Source organism: Temnothorax curvispinosus, unplaced genomic scaffold, assembly GCF_003070985.1.
Source record: "Temnothorax curvispinosus isolate PA1 unplaced genomic scaffold, ASM307098v1 QBEX01001498.1, whole genome shotgun sequence".
In the NCBI taxonomy this organism is placed as follows: domain Eukaryota; kingdom Metazoa; phylum Arthropoda; class Insecta; order Hymenoptera; family Formicidae; genus Temnothorax; species Temnothorax curvispinosus.
Genome location: NW_020211278.1, coordinates 662,570 through 680,560, shown reverse-complemented (window position 1 = coordinate 680,560; position 17,991 = coordinate 662,570). Strand labels below are relative to the sequence as shown.

Sequence of the window (17,991 nt, the reverse complement as noted above, 5' to 3'; positions counted from 1 at the left end):
TTCTTATTATCTTTGTAGATATTTTTTTACAAATCAAATGTTTTTTTATACATTATTATTCTCAAATTATTATTGACATTAATACGACACAAAAAAAAAGAAATATAATTCTCTCAATACGTTTTTTACAAGTTTTGATTTTTTTTTACATAGAGGTAAAATATCACTTTGATAGCGGATATTTCGAAAGATTGTACAATACATATACGATTGTGAAATGTGTAACAGCCGCGTAGAAATTCAGATAAAATTCGATGCTGCGGACGATCCTATAAAACTTTACGAGCACCATCGACTGTCGAAATAGAAAATCAGGGATCTCGACACCTGCAGAAATTTCATAAAACCATAAGGATAATATTCCTACGTACGAATACTTTCATCTTGGAGACATATCGTGCGTATTTCTCATATATACAGTCTCTTTATCCATACATCTCTCAAATAGATACGCGGGAACGATGGAAGGTTAACATTTCAAACTCAAGTAGAAGTCTCGTTTCGTGCTCTTGTTACATCTTTCGCATATGATACAACATTCCATGTACATTATTATATTTCAAATTGTGCACGCCACTTTCGTTCATATTTTATATGTACATTCTTAAAATCTCTCGAGATTTTTTGAAAGTTCTTTCTTCTCCTCTTCTTTTCTCCTAAAAGAAATTTTATATAATCGTAAACACACACACACACACACACACATGAAAAGAGCCGTGCAATTTCATTAATTATTAACAACTCTTGATAGAACTAAAGTAGTAGCACTCGATTCGATACAGGCACAGCAAGCATCCCGTTAGCTCAAAGCTCAAAGAGAAACTACGTACAAATACTACGAATCTATTAACCCCAAGGGCGTAACGATAGTGTTGATAGTGCGCCAAACCGTTGGCAAGTGAAAAAGAAAACGTGCAAACGAGTAAAAAAATTTCAAACGTGTAAAACTTTACGTGATCAGTTAATAAAAGTGGCGTGTTTGTAGTTTCGGCTCCGTATTCATTATGATACAACGACAGTTGTGTACAATTGAATCGAATTCGCGCGACCGCAGCTAATAGTTTATGTATTAGAATTTATTGATCCACCATTAATATAGTGTTTAATATTCCACTGTGTTAACGGGCGATCAATTACATTCCGTTCATTTTAAACGTCGTTCGAAACAGCATCCATATCTATTTGTGACAATAATGAGCGGTAATATCCGAGGTATTAAACAAAACGCTGCCCTTATTTGAATGCGTTTACCACATATCATTGTTTCTGTTATCGATATGTTCAACAGATAGCGAGGAATACGAAAAGATAATGCGAGATATTTTATATAAAAATTAAAACGCTTTGTGAGGGTCGATTTTGCTGTAAAGGGGATAAATAACTGTTTTAAGTTTCTTTGTTAATTCCCACTTTGAAATTTCAACATTGTGATTTTTAAATCTTTTACTTCAAACTTCGAGGTATGCAGTTTTGACGCTGCACGTGCAAATATCGAGTATCGCCCGTAGAAAAACATAATTGAGAACGGGTCGAGTACAGCGCGTTGACAATTGCTCCATTGGGAAAGAGTATGAGAATGACACGGAGATCACGCGTTCTAGATATTCCAGAATGGTAAATCGTCTAGCCACTCGATATTCATAGAATCTATTCTTAGTGGCAACAAATCTCTCGGGTTTACGCGATAACCTCGGGCCGCGATGGATTTGTGTATTCAGATATCCGCTAGAAACCAAACTATAAACTTGGATAAACTAGTACGCTGCTTGTTCTTGCTCGGTGATATGCCAAGAATCACTGAAGACAATTACTGTTGTTATCATGTTGTTACCATGTTGTGACGATCCTGCTGCTTGTAATGCATTTAGTACATTACAATACCATTAAGCATTTAAGCTCCTCAGACTATACAATGATTATTGATATAACAGTTTTTCAATGCAATTGAAACGATCTTTTTATACTTAAAAAGATTTTCCATAATATAAGTGAGAAACAATTATTTTATATAATAATAATACCAATAAAAAAAACTTGCATTTTTCTAATATATTAAAATTTAATATTTTCCATTCACAATATTATCTTTAGAATGAACGGTGGTATTTTATTGCAAATTCGTTCGCTTATTATGGTATATTTGTATAAAACAAACTCCAAAACATCTATTGGTAAATTTTTCAACGTTCACTACCTATATTAGCTGCATAATGTCATTACTTATCGGAACGAGCTACGATGTCGCCGAAGCGCTAACGCTGTTCATCCCTCCGTGATTTTCTTCTTTCTTTTTTTCGCGGCGTAAACCGACCTGAAAAATTCTTGCGCCGCCGCGACAGTAATGCGATTGCGAATTTAATATTCCACAATTCCGGGTATACGCCCCAGCCGCGCATCGCCGTGCCGATGCCCGTTTCATTTATTGGCGACGAGCGAGGAATTATATTACGTTAAGAGAGGAGAGGCGATCGCAAGTTTCTATGAGAGATGCGGCGCGTTTTGTGCGCGTGACGTGACAGTGACATGCTTCAGATTCTCGATAGCGTACGTGCACAGAGACCCCCATGAAAATGGAATAAATCGTTGCCATTGGCACCTGGAAACTACCATTGTCGAGTAAAAGTCAACTCTGCCTGATTGTTAACTTTATTTTCCTATTGTTTACATTGGTGTTGTGAAATTTTCACAATTGAACGCGCTCGTTCGCCCGAGCTCCGCTGAATTTCGACAAAAAGCCAGCGTTCTCCGCTAAAAGGATGCGCGTTGTAACGCGCTACTGCAATCGGCCCAAGGTCGTTCCAGAGTAAATGCAATTTTCGTGAAACTCCAACGCAGCGCTCGCCGTTATTTCTCGACGGTATTTCTCGGCATGGTAAACTAAGGGATCAAACTCGTTATACCAATTATTCCGCGGCTAAATAACAGTTAGCTCGATGTTCCATTAAAATCTCCGAGTCTCCGCTGAGATTCGACGACGGCGGTGATGGCAAAAGGTTAGCGGTTACTCGGAGATAAGTCAGCTTGTGGCGAAAATATTTGGTTAAGGTCTTCCAAGAGAGAGTGTTTCGGGGATATGGCTCCAAACGAGGCCAGACCGATCCTGGCCCCTTTAGATTATCAGAGCTTTTCTCTGGCCATACGCCAACGGTCACCATGGTAACCATCTTAAACGTATACTTGGTACACTCACACCCTCGTCTTGTCGTTTCTTTACGGCTACATCGACGTCACTGATTCATCGAATCAAGCTGTCGCCTTCGGCGGCTCGCGGTATTTGGGATCGTTTCCCTTTCCCAGAGATCGAATCGTGCCTCTGTCCTCGCCTGTCTCCCTCGGCACCTGCCGGATAGAGCAGGTCCCGAATCGCGATAGCGTACATCTCGTTACGTCCCAACTGTCCCGCTCCAAAGTAGACCAACGTATCGGACTCGAACGACGGTTGATGTCAGTAGATACCTACGAGATTGCTCAATATGTGGTTGAACGTATACGCTAGGGACAGATATACGTTATACGGCATTTGCTTCAGAATGCGTCTATTTTTTTCTTATCATTAACTTTAGTAGAACTAAAAAAAAATTATAAAATGTCCAACTTTTGTATATTTATGCCTATAAATTTATGTATAAATAACTTTTTTAAGAAACAAATTCTTAATATGTAGATAATTTTTTATTTCCCTAAAATCTATTTCAATACATATAGCTAAGAAATCTTTGCATGCGCGATAAATGCCTAAATAATCTAAGTTGACAGTTTTCAGATAAAAATCTTTTTTGAGATATATCTCGATATGCTAACTTATTGCTTAACAAGCTTATAAAGACAAAAAAAAAATATATATATATATGTATGAAAATTCTTTTCTTAATTAGAGAGTTAAATCAATATGTTTTTTTGTGTTTTATCGCAATTTTTAAAACTGTTAAAAATTAATTTGAACATTTATAAAAAATAGTAATAGGAAAGATAGAATTTTCTAAATTTTCGAAGTGTCATGCACGTAAATTTGCAGTTGTAATTGCGTTTCTCTCGCCGCAGAGTCGTAGAGATAGTTAGTTTCAATTGGATGAAAGGGTTGGCGGTGATCCTACTGGCAATTTGCTCGCCGTCTGACAGCTTGTTTCGTGTAATGTATGTACGTTTGGAGAACAAATTAGCGTTTGCCGACAGTCCATTCGTAGACCAAATTACAAGAAATTGACCCGTTACATGCCCGTAATCGATACATTACTATACCTTAAGCCATCGCGCAATACTTGCGCAATATCAAGAAATAAACGTTAATTAGTAAATAACGATACTTTCTCAAGCGCTACTTACAATCTTCGATAAAAATTCTCTTCTGATAAATGTAGAAGCTATCATATTACTTTTCAATTTAGTAAGAGAAAAGATAATTTATACTTGCATCTAATTAAATGGAAAAGGAAATCCAACGCGGATTCATATTATTTGATCGCTTTATCTTAATTACTTTATCCGAACAATTGAACCAACCAACTGTACTTCATCGTTGATAATAATTACGTTTTATTAATTTCTGAAATTTACGAAACCATGTTCTACAATTTTATTGCAATTAACATGCGTAAATTCATATTTTACCGTAGTGTCTACACGAGCAGAATTTACAAAAACTATACGTCACACTATTTAATCGCGGACTAAAATTCACAGGCAGATAAGTGCAACGGCGCGGAAGCAACATTGCGCGGTGATGAATGCGGTCCTTTTTTATTCGAGCGTGACATTTAATTACAGCACGGACTCGGCACCAGGTTTATAGAGCTTACTAACGATTCCCCGTACAGTGAAATGTGTGCGACGTAATTGTAACGCCGTCTACATGAGACATCAGCGTAAATAATCAGTGGTGCTATAATGTTAATTAAGCCAATCTCGACTGTTGATTTGCAGCAATTAATTAGATGATTCTGTCTCTGCCTATACCCTCAAATTAGAGCAATAACGATTCTCACGCGAATTCCGATGCTCGATGCAAAATTATTATACCGCAAAGCATTGCGGCACGAGCGGTAAACCGCAAGCTGCCCCTCATCAACGGTAAAATCCTGATTATTTTGCTATATTCATGTAGGAAAGATCCATATGCGTCTCTAGGATAAACTAATCAATTGACAATTCAATCAAATGCAACATTATTATTAATATGTGAATCACATTTACATTATATTATACGCATATAATTATACTATTAAATTACTATTAATAAATTATTGATAGATGTGTAATCTTTGTGTAATCTTTGTTCTCCTTCTTTTGACAAATCAAGAAATGTTCAAATTAACTAATGATTTAGAAAAAAACTAAAAGGAATGTAACGATTGTAAGACGCCGACAAGTACAGTTGATTTTCTCTCGATGTTCTCTCAACTCATCAAAACTTCTCGCTTATCTGACTTGTCTTGCTGCTTGTCGACCTATGCACTTTTCCAAGAAGTTATAACTTATTTGAGAAAAAAAAAACTGAGAAAGAGAGGGGAAGAGAGAGTGCGCGACACCTGAAGAATCTCGTTTGCTCTTTCGGAAACTTTTACTGTTCCAGGCACTTCTTAGGGGCGCTTTGACTCAACAGAGCGCTGTTATCCTCGTCTGCATGGCAATCGACCGTTATGTTTGCATGCTGCACCCTCATCGCTATCACAAGCACTCTTCTAAAAGGGTAAGCTATATATTACTGTCTGTACTCACTCATTAACTATTAAACTATTAACTGCTAATGGACTCTTACACACTTATTCGTCGATATTACTTTTTGATATTATAATAACATTGTAACAAGTTGCAATGTTTCTAATATAGATACTCTTTATTGTAAATTATTCACGTTTTCAAGCGAGTTTTCAAGCATCTATCTTTTGCTTTTAACATTAAATATTAAAATTTTAAATAATACAAGGGGCTCTGATGATTAAAAATCAACTAAATAACCAAAGATTATAGCCGTGACAGAATGTTCGTGTCGATATTAATATCTGTGTGGATTTTTAGTGAATTACACGCCGAATATTTTTTGGTCTTGCAAACAGCCCTAATTTTACCGGAATAGTCCGCGTACTTAAATCGATAATCGATTTAAACAATCGATGCTAATTAGCATCCTTATAATTAAATTACTATAAAGAAATTTAAAGAAATTATTGCGAAAAATATCACCTGAGCCAGAGTTCGAATCTGGAACTTCCCCAATTCACGTGTAGGGTATCGTACCAATTCGACCACTGAGGTATTACATTTAAGGATGCATCGATTTAAATTAATTATCGATTTAAGTATGTGGATTTACTATTCCGGCAAAACTAAGGCTGTGTTACAAGACTGAAAAATATTCGACGCGCAGTTCACTGAGTTGAAATATAAAAATTCACGTGGATATTAATATCGACACGAACATCCTGTCACGGCTTAAGCCCTTTGTTATTTAGTTGAATTAAAATTTTAATTATTTTCAGAGAGTGATGCGTTGTGCACAACAAAGATTTATCTTTTTTTATTTTTCTTTTATAAAGTTACGTAATTTCTATTATAAATATTTAAAAAGACAATATATTCATATTTTGTTAATTAAACGTGATTCTTTTGATTTAAATACGTAAAAAGTTTTTTTTATAATCATCATTTTCATATTTCTACTACAGTAAAAACGAATACGATTCTTTTATGATTGTTTCACGAAATTTCGTACCAATGTCACTCGTTTTAATTCGATGTCACCCGTTTCAAACATTTCTTCTGTCTGCAGAGATTCATTCTCCCGACAATTCTCTCGATTCATTCGATCTATCGACAGCAAATTTGCTCTTGTTAAACACAATGTGATGTGAACAATTGAATAGTTGATTGATTACAGACAATTGTCAGGTTAAAATAACCGTTGCTCAGTGAAAGTGACAGGTATTAGCGAAACTTGTTCGATTCGTTTAAATTTATGAGAAAATAGAATCCACCGTGAATCGTGAATCGGCTATTGATACAATCATTTCGTTCATGAATATAATATGAGGATCTTTGACGATATTTGTATTCATGAATCTGAAGAATAAAAATATTTCTCGTTGCACGTTACAATCACTTTATTCATATAAGATACGACAATCCAATATCATTCATCGCTTGTAATTATATGTGTTTAAAAGCTAAAGATATTTCTCGTTATATGTTGCTTTTGGAAGTTTAATATCGGCGCAGCTGTATAAAATGTCGATGCTTCGACGCTATGTTCATAAAACATCTTTCTCAATCCTTTATACATATACATATTATACTATATATACAATATATATTTATATACACACATATGCATAGACGTGCGAACCATTGAAATGAATATTAAAGAAGATTGAAAGCTTAACAGAATAGACAGTAAAAATTTCATTTAAAAAATAATCTCTTAGTCTCTTTAGGATATAGGATATCTCACGCTACTCAGTAATGAAATAAAAATAAATAGCGATCGTTTTTGTTTTGTTAGCATAACGAAAGAGTGTGAAAATCAAATAAGCGCACACATCCGCGTTGCTTTTATAAATGGAATATTGTATATATCTATTATACTTTATTTTTCTTTATAACTAAAAATCGCGGTATGCATTTATATATTGTCCATATATATGTATGTTCCCCATCCCTAGTTCTCTTTTAAATATTTTAAATATTTTATATATAGAAAATAAAATCTGAAAAAGAATATGCTAAAAGTCAGCGCGGATTGCGGGTTGGATATGTTTCATGTGATATAATTTATATATAAATTTATGAAAATAAAGCTCGTCGAAACTAACTTGTTTGAGTGTGCTGGGAAGCTCTTAATCTATTAGATTACTTCTGAAATTCTGGCCTGTCGACTACCGCGGGTTAATATAATCCAGTAATTTTGCATCACTTTCCACGAACAGCAAAAGCGATTGAGCGCTTTAAAGACAACTTTTGCGCCCTAGCTGCAAAGTTCGCGAGAGATATTAGTAGGATCCTTTCCTGCGATCCATAATACGCCTGTGGTTTCACACTACGGTTTGTCGAAGCTCGAACGCGCGTCGGTTTACTCTGGCTTAACCGCCGAAATTAATTTCGGAGGAGATTTAAAAGCGCATCAGAATGCAAAGTGCCATCGCTGCCTCTCATTCGCCTACCACGTCACTCACCTATCCTTCTATTTCCGCGGCCGTAGCGATAAATCGCGTAGCCAGGATAAAATTTACATGTAGTGAAGACAAATACAGAGTGGTTCAAAAATATCTCCCATATCCCTGACTTTCGAGTAATTCAGAAAAAAATAACATGATTTTAATCCAGATTTAAAAAATTAATCATGATTAATCGCTTCAACTAATCGTTTTGATTAAGAGAGTAAAGAAAAAGTCAATAGAAGAAAAATTATTTATTTATACGTATCCAAAAGGAATGCAAGATAGTTCTATACATATACCACCGACGGGCTCATTGACTTCAAAGAATGCGATTTTCTAGCACTACTCACATTGGACTTTTCGGTTCACCTTTCAATATATCTTCCGCCATTCTTACAATTCTTTTTTTGTTTCAGAAAATGTGTAATTCGTTCGTCACTTATATTTTATCTCAATATCGTGGTAATCTATTCGATTATAAATTTTATTTATAAATACTTCTGTCTATTACTCTACACGATTATTAAATTAAAAAGTTACATCATTTTTTTAAGTCTCACACACAATTATTATATATAAAATATTCGAAGATTTATCAACTAAAGATTTAAAGATTTATATATTTACAACCAATATATCTGTGAATATGTTGCTACTGTATTATTTTGTCTACAATTTATATTCATCAATTTATATGCATGCAAGAGCAATGCATTTTTATCATAAATAATCAATAATGATATTATATCTTGATTCGTTTCTTTTTCTTCACAATGGACCATCGAATACGATAGCACAGTGGAGAATAGAATAATAGAATTGCTATTTGCACAATTGCTATAATGAGAAAGAGAGCACAATGTATAAAAAAAGAGGTAAAAGAAAAACGTCCAACGAATCGTTGAGTCGTGTCTTCTATTCATTCCGTAATTTTCTGCCTATCGAGCGTTTGGCCGCTCATCGAATTCTGGTATAGACCTCGGCTCCGTCTCTTTTTACGTTCGATCGATAGAGGCTGTTGCTTCTCGATTTCGATTTCACATTTGCTCTTATCGTATTATATTAGTTCGCAGATACAGGTCCGTGTTACATCAGCTTTACTCATATTTGATGCAATATTCAATCGTATACAGCCCGTATTTAGTTCAAAGTTCGCAGCAACTTGGTCTTTAGTCCTTTGTTTCTGATGTTCACAATGCGAGGCGAATATCAGCCCTTACACCATTTACGTCGATAATATCTTCGATAGTATTTTCAGGTATTCTCAACTCAGAATGCATCTCGTAACTTCTATGCATCTTGTAAAGTCTATAAGATGGCGTTCATATTATGCACGGTTCCATATTCATGTATTTTTTTTTTTTAAGAATCATTTATAATTATAGCTGTGACTTTCATGTAACTGCAATCCATTGTGTAGTCTCTTCGTGGTATCGTGATATTAATATAATACATATCACCGTATAATTCATACATAATTTAAGTGGTAAATATTTAATTGGTTTTAGAGATAAAAATTTACTTGTTCTCGCGCGACATATACGAGAATACATGAAAACTTTTACGTGCTGATGAATAGTAAATAGCTCAAGTTAAACATGAAGAATGGGAAACTCTAAGAGCAAACCATAAAGTTTGCCTGTTCTCAATGTCTTAAATTAAGTGTATTTGTACATTAAATTTGCGTATTTCATGGCGCTATCTTGTATTTATCAAATGAGGAAAGAACGAGAAAACGCATAAGAAAAGTAGTTTATTTTAAATATTTATGAGCAAGCGTTTTAATATATTTTTGTATTTTTTAATTTTTTTTTGGAGTTAACGAATCACATCTATAATAAGGAAAAAAATATGTCGCACAAGCGTCGATCTTTACTACTCGGGGAACAGTAAGGTCGAGTGTCATTCCATTGATCGTTTTCTCGGGATCAGAACGAGGTTAATCTCGAGGATACTTAACACACCGGGTTTGTGCCGTAAAAGTGTGCCATCGATAAAACTCGTCCGTGAAACTTACTTTATTTGTTTAAAGATTTAATCAGTTAAAAGTTAAAGGTTCAATGACTTCACTAAAGATGCAATGCACTTAAAAATATAATCGATCGTTTTTTATCGTAATCGATGTTTTTAAAAGATAAATTAATATTTGTGGAATTTTTAAATACTGATCAGAAATACCGTACAAATTTAATGCTTATAATTTTATTTATACTCTTAAAAATAACCATATATATCTCTTATGCATTTGTTTCACTTCTTTTAATAAATGCAATTAGACAGTGTTATGAAATATGCAACGTTTGAATATGCATTTATAATTTAAGATACACACATTCTCGAGAAACGGCGAACTGTAACGCTTTCTCTTCATGTTTTACTTCAATATTTACAATGTAGTACATTTATATTCAATTCCAGGCTATTTGCATACATATTCTTTGATCAGTGTTTTAAATATTACATGTATTTATTGTTCGATAAAATACATTGCAGTACTTCTGTTCACTACATATTAATATTAGATATTTTGTCCAAACATATGTTCAATTGCAGATTTGCAATACCCCCATGAGATTTCCGACAAAAAAAAACAGTGCATGATAATCGTTTGAATAAACCACGCTACGAAATGTGGAATGTGTGCAAACAAGCCCCGGTATTGGCCGACAGAAATACAGAGGCAAAATACACATATGCATGCACACGTACACCATATCTATAAAACGCTCGGCGTATAGATGAGAAAGAGTGATCGTTTTCTGTCTATGTTGACACAGTATTACATGCGGCAGGGCTGCGTGGCAGTGATGTCGACCACTTGGATAGCGAGCGTGGCAATTTTCGGGGTTCTAGTACTCCCCAGAGGCGGTTACTACTTCAACGGGTCTGGCCTCCTTGCCTGCGACCCCTTCTTCGCTAGAGCGTCCCTTAGGTATCGCCATAGTGAACGCCGGTGATAAGCCCGACATTTCACGATCTTGCCCGCCGCCGCATTTGTTCACCATGCCGGTGACCAATTGTGGACAATTACAATTTTAATGTCGAAAACGATGTCGCGCGGTCGATCGCCTTGGGGGAACAACTGAGGCGATCAACTGTGAAAGATAGCGATATATCTGCGTTAATGTTCCCTTCCGGTACGCTTAAAGTCTGATCTAAACCGGTGCTAACTACGAAAGACCGTCTCTTCGAACTATCGTAATGTTTTTATCGGGTCGGTAGTTTAAAAACTATCTCGCCACATTTGTTCAAACAGAATTATCCATTTATATCACGGCTTTTGGAAACGTTGCTATGGAGAGAAATCGAATAAAATAAAGTTTAAGGTAATTTAAATGCACACGAGATAGAGTCGACCCTCACAAAGTTCAATACAAAGCATATTAATTAAGTTAATTTATAATAAAGAAAGTTGAAACGCGCGGATGCTGGTCGTGAAACTGTTTTTATTGTGTTATAGACATTAATAAACTTCGCGCATGTATCATCAGATTCCGCGCAATCTGCTTGTACAAATATAATTTTATTGCGTTCACGTGATATCATCTTCGCCGCGTCACTTTATATTCCCATTCGTGTATGACGCGCTAATTACTGCTTTTCTGAACCGGAAAATGCTCTTTATCGTATCTCCTTTTTCAGGATCCTGGCGTGTTGCTCTTTTTATTTCCCGACGACGATGGTGCTGATGTACTGCTACGGCTCGGCCTTCCACGTTAACAAACTACGTTTGAAAAGAGTGGTCTGTGTTAACACGCCGGAGGTCGTTAATGGCGGCCATATAGAAAGGGTAAGTCAAAGTTTATTCCCTTTGTGAATAAAATTCAAATCGACGAGCAATTCGTTTGGAGATAATTAACAAAACAATCCCGTCAAATGTAAAAGAAAAACATTACATCGACAAATGATTCGGTGCACAAAGTGCGTTGCGCAGCATGAGTCGCAAAACTGACATTCTGCAAATTAAATATCGCTTACTGTCCTTTACGTTTGTCACAGTTAAAAAGAATATCACACGAATGTGCAATCTGTACTTTTCTTTCTTTAAGTAACAATTTTGTATTAAGTAGCAATGTATAATAAAATTACATTAGGTTTAAAATTAAATTCGTGTTTATATCAATGCATGCGTGTGTGCATATGCATATGTGTGTGTAAAGTTGTAAAGCAGATAATATAGGATCATCTTTAGCAGGCACGTTTGAAACTTTATGTTTTACGCGACTCGCTGCTCACGTCAAGTTCATGTTCTCCAGTAAATTACGCAATGAAATTATAAAGCTTGTAGTAGATATACCGAAGAACTTTATGCAAGAGTTTACGTAAGGTTCCCAAGTGCATTCTCGCGAAAGAGCAGCAACTCGTAAACTAGTTTCTAAATCTGTTGAAATTTGTTGAAACACGGAAGATTCACATGGAAGGCATCTTGCAATAAATGCACACAAATTCGAGGACAGTTGGCATGAGGAAAAATCGACTAATCCTGTCACCGATATATCTCTTAAAGCGGAGATGCCAAATAGATTCGTTTCGAGGTCACAGAGACCTACCAGGGAACTCTCGCCAAAGGCGGGAAAATATCGCAAGGTCATAGTGCAAAAATCCTATTGTTGCAGATTTGGGCGGAATACGGCCGGTTCAAATAAAATTTACAGACCAATAAAAGCAATTATAATATTAATAATAATCAGATATTTTAAGTTATCTAGCTAATTTAATAGCTTGTTGCACGAAATGAATTATTTATTTCAAAATAAAAACGAGATGTATTAATTGCAAAATAATATTTTTAATAGACGCTCTACATATCGTAATTAAAAACATTATCAAATACGCAACGGATCAATGTGTCTGATCTGCAATGATAGGATAGTTAGTAGGAGAAACGACTGTAAACCAACCGATATCCGCGGAAAGACGCGTAACTTCCGCCGATAGAAGCCGCACTGATGCCTCTTTGGATCGGTATCTTTGGCATTACCGGGAGGACAACCGTCCGAAGCAAGATGGATGGTCCGGACGCGGCTAAGCCAGCGTCGCTTGAATTCGCTGTCGCTCGCTGTCGTCTGCGATGCATTGAATTCATCCACGATAACGAGCTCCTGAGGCCGTTCTCGTTGGCCTAAAGCTATGCGCTAGACATTGAGCGATCGCGACGGCAACACTGGCTCTATCCGTCGATCTACCAATCCCGGAAAATAGTCGCGAAAGCTCAACAATACCTAGTAGAATGCAAACACGAGCTGGCGAGGTTACTGAATAAATGGAATTCAGAGAACTGTCGTGTATTCAAGGGGAGAATGGTGCTCAATAAACGAGCGATCGTGAATATTTCGAGAATAATTGTCCGGCGTGGGCGACGAGCATCGCGAAGTGATAACAATCAGAGGCTGCTTGCATATACACTTCTTTAAATTTGCATTTAGTATAGCTACTGCGGCGAAAAAGTTTAATAGCTATTAAAGACATTAAAAGTTTGAAGATTGCAATAATAAATGTTTCATACTTTCAACTTTTAATTTCGCGTAAACAAACGTGAAGCACTCTGGAAAATATCAATTTTCTTTGCTAGAATTATCTAGCTCGGATTTTAAAGGAAATTGCACTAATGGAAGATACGTTCGCTCACAAGAATTCCTTTAAGATCTTTATTAAATATTTCATAGTACTTTTGTACCAGAAACAACAGATAAGAAAATGCGAGGTAATATTCCCGATGGGAAAAATAAAACATCTCGAAATATCTTCGTGAATAAATAATAACATGTGCTGTTAAAAATACATAGAGACGGATCGTATGTTACTAACCTCGCCGCATTTTCCCATTGATGCAAGGATTCTTGTGACCCAATTTAAGTAACCCTATTCTAAAAGCTTCCTTCCCTTAATTCCGCTCTAAAAACGAACCTTACGCCTTGGAAATTTTGGCAAGCTACTCCGGCACGAGAGCAGACGTGCTTTTGGCTTTTTCCTCAACCCCCACGTGACGCTTTCGTGGTCAAACCACTACCAACGCCCTTCTTCAGGATGTGCGCCCCAGTTTTCGCGGCAAACAATATTTTTCTTCTTGCACCCCCGCGTCACCCCTGCTCCGCGTTTCCCATCTCAGGAAATCGCATTTATCTTGACATTAGCCAGAACCATCCTGCGAAGAGGCCAGAGTTCCGACCTTGTTCCCACTGGGTGCACTTGCTTATTTCACTTCTTTTTTCCGCGCCGTGTTCTACCGTTCGTATTGTTTTAGTGATCTCACACCAATGAGAAAAAAATTAAGATCTTCTCTATGTAGCGAAATTATTTCCTCTAATGTCTTTTTTATGTCAGAACAAAGTTTAAAATCTGTTACTTATATCTTTAAAGCCACGAAAAGAAGAGTTTTAAGTTTGCGAAACTTAATTTAAGAATAAATTTATCTGATTACATTTTTATATCATTACAATATTTTCTTTTAGTTTAAAATATTTACATATACACACATATATACACATGTAATAATCTTTATTTATGTACATATATTTTTATCTATTCTTTTATATAGAAATCATCGAAAACAAGAGAAATATTTTTCGATTTCCTAAATCGAGGCAATTTTTATTTTGCGTCAGTATAAGAAGCCTTCGATACCCCTACTAAACTAACTAACTCAAGTTCAATAATCCTACTTTAATTCCATCTATACTCAGACTTTAGATTCCAGTTTCGACATCGTAAGTCGCCTCACCGATTCTCTAGAGCTCTGCTGAGAAGTCGAGCGTTTAAGACCTGAGTAAATGGAGAAAATTAAAGGCGCGCCGATTAAGTCAATCAGAACCTGGAAAATGTTCCTAAAGAAACTTTTGCCGTTTCTTCCTGACAAACAACGCGTTTAATGATAAAATCTCAAGGGCTAATATACTTTATGTTTAATCGAGAATAAGTAGTAAATCTTTAATTAGGTCGGTATTCATAGTCAGATCTTATATATAAAATCGTCTTAAGTTCATCTTTAGATACTCCGTAGCCAATAAACGAATCATACAGCATCTAAAGATACACTTAAAACAATCTTAAATATAAGATCTGACTATGAATACCGGCCTTAGAGTCTTGAAGAAATAGGAACGCAGAATCTATCATTTATTTTTATTCTTAACTAAAATTTTATATTATCGCTATCATATTATAACAATAGCAATATAATCCTACGTGCAATATTAAAAGATTACAAATAATTGCTTCCGAACGGAGATTCGTTCTATGAAAAATCGATTCTAATTCATCAAACGACCTGTCGTATGAATAAAAAGCGGTAGTGCTGAATCACTCAGGCATTTTCGTGCAATTCGGGTCACGTCCTTTAGCGATTTTAACATTTTAATGCAAACTAAAAAAAAACGATATTAGGAATTATTGCTTTACCTAATCTACTGCCGTTGAAGCATTGAAAAATTACCTTCTAGCACATGAACGTGTGACGGCTTAATCATTATAAATTATCTCGCTGCGATCATTAACCCAGTTCAAGTGACGATCCCTGAAGCGGTCGCACCGTGTACTATTTCTACTGTGCCGTCGCCAAGATATTCTACCCATTTCTTCCTTTAGACAATTTCCTTCACACGCGGGCTAATGGCGTATTAGCAGCTGCACATCAATAAATTCCTGGCCCGTGCGACGCGTCATTATAAGTAAGGAATGTGAGCCGTGGTTTGGACCAGTTTAAACTTTAAACGCACATCCAACAAGGAATACCACGAGACTGAAACATCGCGTCTCTCGACCGAAAGATCATTCCAATCGTCCCTCCGCGCGCGCATTAAAGTGTGTGTCCGTTTCCGTACTCCATCGTAAAATGGCCCGTAATCGGTCGGGAATCCGCGGATCGTTACGCTCCCCTCGTTCCCGCTGCCGGCTCGCATTTTCCGGGTAGGCAGGATCTCGAGACAAAATGGGTTAAGTGCGCGAGCATGATGGCAGAACGGGGAATTACAGGCCGAGGGCGGGGTGGGAATCTTTCTCTCCCCGGCCCCCAACGACGAAGTCTCGACGGTCACTTCCGTGGGCGGCGTTCATGCTTTATGTCATGGTCAACGTCCGTCGACCGTTGTCGACAGCGTGCGAGTTTACGATATTAATGAATCAGCGTCGCATCGATTACTCCGACGCGCGATATTAATGTTCCGAAATTACCGGTTAGACGTACCGGGACAAATGCTCTGCGTCCTTCAAACAAATTATTGCGATTGTTAGGGTCGAAAACTATTGGTCATTCAGACTTCCTGGTGCAATTTAGGAGAACGCTGGAACTGCTGCATCTCGCGTCGCACGGATTGCAAAGTATAAAGAGTTATAAAAAGAGAAAGAAATGTACAAGGTAAAGAAATATTACACCAGACATGTCTCTCATGCACCGCACGTTGTATATCAAGCAGCGCAAGTCCACTTTTTTCTTTGTTCATAATATTTTTAGCTTTTATTGTCACCGCTATACCGCAATAATGTCAAAAAGAGTTCGCTGCTTTTGTTAAGATATAGTAAAAGTTAACGATATTTTTATATATTTGTAGTATTTTGTATGTATTTTACGGCGACAACAAACATGAACATAATAGATATTAAAAATATAAAATGGTATAGAATAACTGCACACACCATCTTTTTTTCATCCAGTTAATGCAATTAATACAAATCTTTTTGCGATATAGCTAATAATTTAAAATAAGTTAATATACTACTCTGGTAAAGCTTAATAATTAATCAAATAAATTATTTCGCCAGTAATAAAGTTTTAAATTATTATGGTACATCAATTTTAGAATAGAGAGAAAGCTTCTTAACAGATTTTTATGAAAAAATTAGTTTTTTTTATTTATAACTTTAAAACAGTAACTCGAATATTAATTCTTTCATACTTAAATTTCATATTTGCCAACGCGAGTAAATCTTCATTAAGATGAAATAGAACTCGTTCTGTACTACATTTTGCTTTATTTTACGCGAAACATCCCTGCGACCCACTTCTCTCGTGGCAACAACTTTTTAGTACTGTTTAAACTTTTAGAATTAAGCTCTTTATACCGCCGCATCGTCAGATCGCATCGGTTTATTATATTCATTTTTTCTGTATTTCGTATTATTTCGATCAGTTGACAAAGCATATAAAGAAATCATAATCCATTATTTTTTTCGAAAAAAAAAAAGTTACTGTCCAATGATCGTTGTACTTAATGGAAAATGTGAGAGTCGACTTATTTGTAAGTAAACTCGCCATTCATCAGCCGCGCCTATATCATCTGTCTTCGTTTTTTACGATACGTGATCTCGATGTAGGTCAATGGATCCGGGAATGTCTTCTAAAGGTATTCTCCGTCGACGTGTGAGAGATTTTCTGCACGAAAGAAAGAAAAGGAGAACAATACCCCACTTATTCGAGAGGGATAAAAACGCGCGAAGGCCGTTATACCTGAGTTCGTCAACAAGCACCGAGACAAATGCATGTAATTAATCAGCAGATTAGCTGACTTTAATGAGTATAATAATGATTTTATCATGTCAAGATAAATAACATACTAATATATGAACTGGTAACACCACATGAATTTTTCTAACATTTGGCACAGGTATCTGAGTTTAAAAAACCTGCGAGAGAGCCGCTCTGACGAGTGAAATTATTTACGTCGCTTATTATGTTCTTTACTTTACATGTTCTATATTATAATGAAATTATTGCATGTCTTTGCTATATACCAATTTCTACTTTCATAGCGATAACATTCTCCAATAATTCCTTGTACCGTTACGACTTTCTTACATGCGGAGTTCTTATATCCTATAGACGTTATTGTCCTAGACGATATCGTCC

The 17,991-nt window shown here is 36.1% G+C and overlaps 1 protein-coding gene across 7 annotated transcripts in view; it reads left to right on the top strand.

The window, feature by feature from the left end:
• LOC112465202 (trace amine-associated receptor 9) overlaps positions 1–17,991 on the top strand; it is a 61,176-nt gene that overhangs the window by 28,975 nt on the left and 14,210 nt on the right. For 6 of the 7 annotated variants that reach the window (XM_025032683.1, XM_025032676.1, XM_025032658.1 and 3 more), the window contains 3 exons: positions 5,570–5,686; positions 10,928–11,082; positions 11,793–11,940. In XM_025032683.1, the coding sequence (XP_024888451.1) occupies positions 5,570–5,686; positions 10,928–11,082; positions 11,793–11,940 (420 nt within the window). The remainder of the gene's footprint in view (positions 1–5,569; positions 5,687–10,927; positions 11,083–11,792; positions 11,941–17,991) is intronic. The other variant, XM_025032690.1, reaches the window with a different exon arrangement.